Source organism: Tupaia chinensis, unplaced genomic scaffold (assembly GCF_000334495.1).
Source record: "Tupaia chinensis unplaced genomic scaffold, TupChi_1.0 Scaffold000037_5, whole genome shotgun sequence".
In the NCBI taxonomy this organism is placed as follows: domain Eukaryota; kingdom Metazoa; phylum Chordata; class Mammalia; order Scandentia; family Tupaiidae; genus Tupaia; species Tupaia belangeri.
Genome location: NW_006159488.1, coordinates 324,718 through 332,212, shown reverse-complemented (window position 1 = coordinate 332,212; position 7,495 = coordinate 324,718). Strand labels below are relative to the sequence as shown.

Here is a 7,495-nt window from a genome sequence, read left to right as displayed (position 1 = left end):
CTTTCTGTCTCTCTGTTTCTCTCTGCCTTTCTGGCGAGCACGTGTGTCGTATAGCAAAAACCTCTCCAAAAAAAGAAAAAAAAAAAAGAAGAAAGTAGTTAGATATTTAAGAAATTGTGTGATCAATAAAATGTGGGAAAAAATGGAATGGAAGACAACTTCAGACACCAGAGATAGTGTGAGAAGAGGGTAGGAAAGGGTAGAGGGTCAGACATAGGGGTAAGTGTATATACACACACACACACACACACACACACACACACACACATATATGTAAAACTAGACATGGAAAATTATTGATGAAAGGGAACCAGCAGTTAGAGTAATGGCTATGTCGCTGGACTCCTGCATAGTTGACCGCGGTTCGTGTCCCGGACCCGGTGGCTTAAAACTCACACCAGGCGCGTGTGCATGCATGCCCAAGATTCCAAGAGGAGAATGGAGGAGGAGGATTGCGGCGTGACCATCCCCCCTGGGGGGTGATTTCACACTTTCTGTCTCTATGTCTCTCTCTGTCTGTCTGGTGAGCACACGTGTCCTATAGCGAAAAACCTCTCCAAAAAAAAAAAAAAAAAAAGAAAGTTATTGATGATAAAATACATGATTAAGCCACTATGCAGTATATTCTGGATGGGAAACCACTTTTTGTATGCTGTGACAACAAATAGGGGATGAATGTAAATTAATTAATTTAAAAAAAGTTTCAGGAGGGAAAAAAACCCACAAAAACTGTTTTTCTTGAAATTAAAAAGAATGCATATTTGATGATCGCAGTAAGCTATATAGTCCCAGCTAGGTGCTACTTATAGTATGTTCATTCTACTCACTGAGATTTATGCCTGAAGTCAGACTTATGTTCATGGATATGTATATACCAGCTGTGCTTGCTATTGGAAATATTTAGGTTAATTAAGTTCATTAGGGAATAAATAAAATGGGGGGAAAAGGCATATAAAGGAACCATGGATACCAGAGACAGTGTGGGAGGAGGGTGAGACATAGCAGAGGATGAGAAACAGGAAATCAAGGATGGCAAATATAACAAAATATACAGGATACAAGAAATGGAAAATTATTCATTGACGATAACACGTATGTTGATGTGCTTGATTGAGCCGATATACAGTGTATTCTGAATGGGAAATCTCATTTTGTTTGTTGTAATGATGTATAGTGAATGAATGTAAATAAATAAATAAAAATAAAATAGTGTTAAGCTTTTGAAAAATATTGATATAAAATCCATTAGACAGCCACTATTATGTGGCGATGCTCTTGCCTTCACGTCCTCAATTCCTCAATAATCATGTTTCATTTTCTATCCAACTCTAGGTATATCCATGCCAATACCAGTCTTTGGACTGCAGGATGATTCCAAGGTCTTTAAGGAGGGAAGCTGCTTACTCGCCGATGATAACTTCGTCCTGATTGGCTCTTTTGTGTCATTTTTCATTCCCTTAACCATCATGGTGATCACCTACTTTCTAACTATCAAGTCACTCCAGAAAGAAGCTACTTTGTGTGTGAGTGATGTCAGTACCCGGGCCAAATTAGCCTCTTTCAGCTTCCTTCCTCAGAGTTCCTTGTCTTCAGAAAAGCTCTTTCAGCGGTCCATCCACAGGGAGCCAGGCTCCTATGCGGGCAGAAGGACTATGCAGTCCATCAGCAATGAGCAAAAAGCGTGCAAGGTGCTGGGCATTGTCTTCTTTCTATTTGTGGTGATGTGGTGCCCGTTCTTCATCACAAACATCATGGCTGTCATCTGTAAAGAGTCCTGCAATGAGGATGTTATCGGAGCCCTACTTAATGTGTTTGTTTGGATAGGTTACCTCTCCTCAGCCGTCAACCCACTAGTCTACACACTGTTCAATAAGACCTATAGGTCAGCCTTTTCACGTTATATTCAGTGTCAGTACAAAGAAAACAAAAAACCATTGCAGTTAATTTTAGTGAACACTATACCAGCATTGGCCTATAAGTCTAGTCAACTTCAAATGGGACAAAAAAAAAATTCAAAGAAAGATGCGAAGATGGCAGATAATGACTGCTCTATGGTTGCTCTAGAAAAACAACATTCAGAAAATGCTTCTACAGACAATATCGACACAGTGAATGAAAAGGTTAGCTGTGTGTGATAAGCTAGTTGCCATGGCAACTGTAGAGGGCATATTGAGAAAATTTTCACCTCTCTGGGAAAAAAAAATAGGGAGACTGGAAAACATTAGGCCAATCTAGTGGAACCAACAATAATATCTATATGCCTCATTTTATCCTGTCAATGAAAAGCAGGGTTAAATGCCACAAAATGTGCACTTCAGAATTGTCCTGACAGCACTTCAGTTGTGAGCTTTATGATACTTATTTTTAACATTGTAAATGATGTGTCTTCAAAATCACTAGTTTTTATTGTATAATTATAATGAGGCCATACATAAGTCTAAATTTACATCTATTTTCAAATGGAAACCTTGCTACTATGTTGTTAATTAATGGCATGGGATTAAGTTGGTTATTTATTGCTGTAAATAAAAAAAAGAGCTAAAAATAGTGAAAAAAATATTGAATATAGTGACCTCTTAAAGAAAGAAAACTCTTTAAAACTTACCGTGACATACATTTGAAAAGGAAACAAGACACTAAGGACAGTGTTATAAAATTCATACTGGTGAGACCATTAATTGAAATACTTGACAACATTTTTCATTCTTGCTTTTTCATAGATTTTGAGATATTGACACAGTTGCTGGCATTTGCTACATTTCAGGTTAATTCTTCTCAAAAGTGGAAAAGATTTTAAATGTTATTGCTGCTTTCTCTTCTACTTCTCATGCTTTATTCCAAATTTGTGATCTTGTTTAATATTTGTTCTTCTAGGCTAACGAGCAAAAGCGTAATTAAAAATTACCAAGTACATTTCTAGAAATTGCTTCTCTAAAACAGCTCCACTGAGGTATTTGGTAACTTAGTCACTCCGATGACTGCATTGCGTATGTACTCCTTTGAGCAGTATACCGTATGTTGATGTAACTGTCAGGATTGAGGAATAAACTCAGGTTTCTAGCTATTGATAATAGGAAAGTCTCAGGACATCTCTGTAAAAAGCAGGTTACTTTCCTGTTGACATACATCAGGTAAATTGATGCTTTCAGGTCAATCTATATCATGTATTAAAACTGTTCAGCCTGTCTCCGAAATCATCTCTGAGTGAACACTTACGTGTGAAGCAAGATTTTAGGTACTAGAAATATAAGAATAATTAAATGAGATAATTTTTCTTAAAGAAAAGGACTAAACCAAATTGGCCCATGTTAAAAAAATATAAATTAGACTTATTTTGAAAATCAGTTCAATTTATTTTTTTCCACCTAGTTTAGAAATAGTTCTGTTTGAGCTCTGAGGATAGTTTTCTCAGTAAGCTTTCCTGGTTGGTTACCAATGCACACCAACGAGAAAAGAGATGGGAAAATACAATTGGAGGACAAACATTGCAATTAATTTAGAAATGGGCACTTCAATTTGGATCTAATTTATGATTAACAAAGTTTTGAGCAAAGTTTTTGTTCTCCCTAAAAATTAACTTATTTTAGTATTACCCCTGGACACTGAACTCCCTAATAAAAAAGCAGATAATGTCACATTTTGTAGAAATGATTTTTGAAGGCAAAGATTAATAGCAGTTAATCCACCTTGGTATTGTAATACTCAAGGCTTTCTTGCACATTGGTAGTTATTGGAATAGACGTTAGATATATGATTACAATGGTGAGACATTTCTACTTAATGGACAGCAGTTTTTGTCCAAACCTTTGGGAAAAAATTATAGGTGCATTAAGGCTTTAAAAATTATAGGTACATTAATGCATTAATGCATTAAGGCTTTCCTGATTATGTCCTTACAGATAAATTGAGAGATGGTTTACTATTTCAAAGCTAGAATTTATAATATGCCACTAATGCCAAGGCTGCATTTGAACTAGACTAGTGTCTAATGATTGTATCATACTAACCAATGAAAATAGAAATGTTAAAAAGTCTCTGCTCTAATGTATTTTGCCTTAGTTTATAACTCTGCACATTTCATTATAGAGAAAAGATTACAGATTCTACTCTCATATACTCAGTCTTGATCAGAATGGACATAAATTCTGCCTGAAACTGTCTTTTGCTTACATATATATAACAAATGTGTATGTGTTTTTTCTCTCCATAAATATCTATTCAAGTGTATATAGAAAAAGTGTATCTGTATATATGTACAGACATGTTCCCATGCACTTTATTCAATATTTATATATTTATATGGAGGAAAAGCAAGTCAATGAAAACACTCAATATATACACATGTGTGCATGTTTGTATTATGTTGATTTCAATGTGAATCCATGTTTTAATATTCTGGTGACCTTCTGTTGCTGTCAAAGGAGATTAAGGTATAACAGACATTGGCTCTTTAAGTAAACTGGAAGTTGATCTAATTTTGTGGAAAGACTACAACATGGTTCTTTGAGGATAGTGAAATGGTGGTCCTTACATATGGTTTGTTGATCTTAAATAAAATGGTACCTTTGGGCCCTTTGTTTAGTCTGGGGACTTTCCGACTACTATGGCTTTTAAATGCACTCCTACCCCAGTGAAACACTGTCTTCAAATGACTTAAAGGTCTGTGGCTATGAAGGAGCCACTCCTCGTCAATACTACTAAAACAGTAACAAATCTTATTCTACTTTTAGTTGAACAATAGATTCTTCTATATTTAAAGAAAATAATGAAATGCTGTAATTAGGGAAAACTGTTTAAAATATATATAACTTACTTGGCTACAGTGCCATCTCATGGTCATTTTCTAAAGTACTACCGTAGCCAAATTAAACTGTTACTGAACCACTTTTAGCAAAGGGTGCTTCTCCCATTTGTGCATCAACGAAGCTTATTTATAAAGTTTAAATTATTCTGTGCCATATGTAACAAATACAGTGAAGATTACTTTATGTACTGATTTTAATCTAAGTGATTCTAAAATATTTCAAGACAGAATGAACAATTGTAAATAAAATATACTCAGAAATGGATGCAATTTTGTGAGTCCATAGCTGTGTCTATTGAAGAGAAGTGCCCAAAACCTTTCAACCCATCAGGCTGGGAAATCCACGTGTTATCCCAATATTTTTGGGCAAAACCCCTGTTTTTCTGGAGCTCAGTCATGTCACAGTGCTAGGATCAATCTATTTGAGTTAGCTTTATGGTCATGATCCAGTTATCTGCAGTATAAAAATGGTCCATGTTTAAGACCAGTAGTTGGCGTAATGGCTATGTCGTTGGACTCCCACGTAGTCGACCACGGTTCAAGTCCTAAACCTGGTGGCTTAAACTCATGCCAGGCACATGTGCATGCATGCCCAAGATCCCAAGAAGAAAATGGAGGAGAAAGGATTGTGGCATGGCCATCTCCCCGGGGGGTGATTTCTCGCTTTCTGTCTCTCTCTGCCTTTCTGGTGAGCACATACGCTCTATAGAAAAACCTCTTTTTAAAAAAAGGTCAATGTTTAATTGCTATCTCTGATTCTGCGTAGCCCAGAAACATAGAGAACCACTGATGGACACTAAGACATGCACAAAGGTACATGTGAGTACATTTGTACAGCTGGACTCCAAGTATGCACACTAGTGTGCAAAGATGCAGGCACATTGACATATGCACACACAGTTGTTCACAGCAGATAATTTCAGGAATTAAAATACACCATGGAGACATGGTATAATTGAATAAACAAGAAAATTGCCCTGATTCATCATTTTGCCTTTAAGTGGAGGGTCAGGAGATATCTTTTCCAGGTGGTGATAGCTTCATGTATTGAGTACCTACCATGTGCCAGGCCTTAATCTGGTAACTTTGCTTGTTTTTACCTAATGTAACTTCACGAAAATTCTATAAGTAGCATTATTCCTGTTTATTTTTTTCCCCCGCAGATATGGAAAATGAGATTCAGAGAATTAGTAACCTATCCAAAGTCACATAGTTGACAAGAAAAGTAATGAGCTTAAGCCTGAGTCATTTGACTCCAAAGTATAAATTCTTTTCCCAGGTTAATCTGGTAAGGAAAAAAGAAGACTTTTTCAGAACCAAAATACATGAATTTCCATCTTTTTTTTTGGAGAGGTTTTTCGCTATAGCGTGCGTGCACTCACCAGACAGAGAGAGACATAGAGACAGAAAGCGAGAAATCACCCCCCAGGGGGGATGGCCACGCCGCAATCCCTTCTCCTCCATTCTCCTCTCGGGATCTTGGACACACATGCACACGCGCCCGGCGTGAGTTTTAAGCTACCGGGTCCGGGACGCGAACCACGGTCGACTACGTGGGAGTCCAGCCTCATAGCCATTATGCTAACTGCTGGTTCCCATGAATTTCCATCTTAAGTTTCTCTGCTCACACTGGTTATATGAGGTTGGATAGTCATTAAACAACTGTGGGTCCCCATGACATTATTTCTAAAATGGAGCTACTAGCACCTGTCTTGATACACCGACAACATAGTTTAGTTGAGGCCATGGCTATGGATGTACTTGATAACCTGTTTCACACTTTGTATCTGTTATAAATATGTTACTATTAGGCAAAAAAAAAAGTTTCTATTATTAGCCACCAAAGCAAATTCTAAACAAAATTTTGAAATGGGTAATATCATTATTTAGTGGCTTCTACTGTCCTTTTTGTGAATACTTCTCATCAAAAAATTAATAATAATATTAATAATGAATAATAATAACAACCAAACTTTTTTACTTCTGCTTTGTCCCCACCATGTGGCAGACTTTCTTTCATTGTTGTTGTTTTAATTGCTTTCATCAAAATTTACCCACCTTATGTCCCATTCTCTTAGGGCTCTGCTCTCTTGTAGAGTACTAATAAGTAATTGAAGCTGATAAGCCTTTGTGCATCACTGATATTTCTTTAGTTGTCCACCATGAACATGATTGAAAAGACAGAAAATGAGGGTAAACATTTTAGATACCAAAGAGACAAGAAAGAAATTTGGGGACAAAAAAATGTTCTCCTGTTATCCTTCAAATAATCCACAGAAGAGCAAATACCTTCCAATGCATCATAACTTATATAAAGCGTTATAACTTAATACTGAATTTTAATCCATAATAAAAACAATTACTTTGAAAGACATATTTATGACTTTTAAGATTTCATTCTAAACTCAGAACATTACTGAGCTTTTTCTCAAATTTTATAACCAATGGATATTTGTACATAGGCAATAAGATAAAACTTCATCATCATTAATTTCTGGTCATTTACATGCGATTTCCAAATCAAATGTTTCCTTTTACTCATAATGGTATGCAACTTCAATCTTAGCTCTGTCCTTCCTTTTTAACGCCAGTGTGAACTTGAGCCAACATGCTGTGGGAAGTCTTCATACCCAGCTGGCACCTCTTTTCATGTGGCCTAATTGCAGCAGAAGATTGAAATCTAGCTCTAGT

The 7,495-nt window shown here is 36.4% G+C and overlaps 1 protein-coding gene across 1 annotated transcript in view; it reads left to right on the top strand.

Annotated features, from left to right (window-relative positions):
- HTR2A (5-hydroxytryptamine receptor 2A) overlaps window positions 1–3,298 on the top strand; it is an 83,166-nt gene extending 79,868 nt beyond the window's left edge. Inside the window, exon 3 of the mRNA XM_027772727.1 lies at window positions 1,333–3,298. Within this exon, the coding sequence (XP_027628528.1) occupies window positions 1,333–2,135 (803 nt within the window). The 3' untranslated portion in view covers window positions 2,136–3,298. The remainder of the gene's footprint in view (window positions 1–1,332) is intronic.
- Window positions 3,299–7,495: the final 4,197 nt, after the last annotated feature.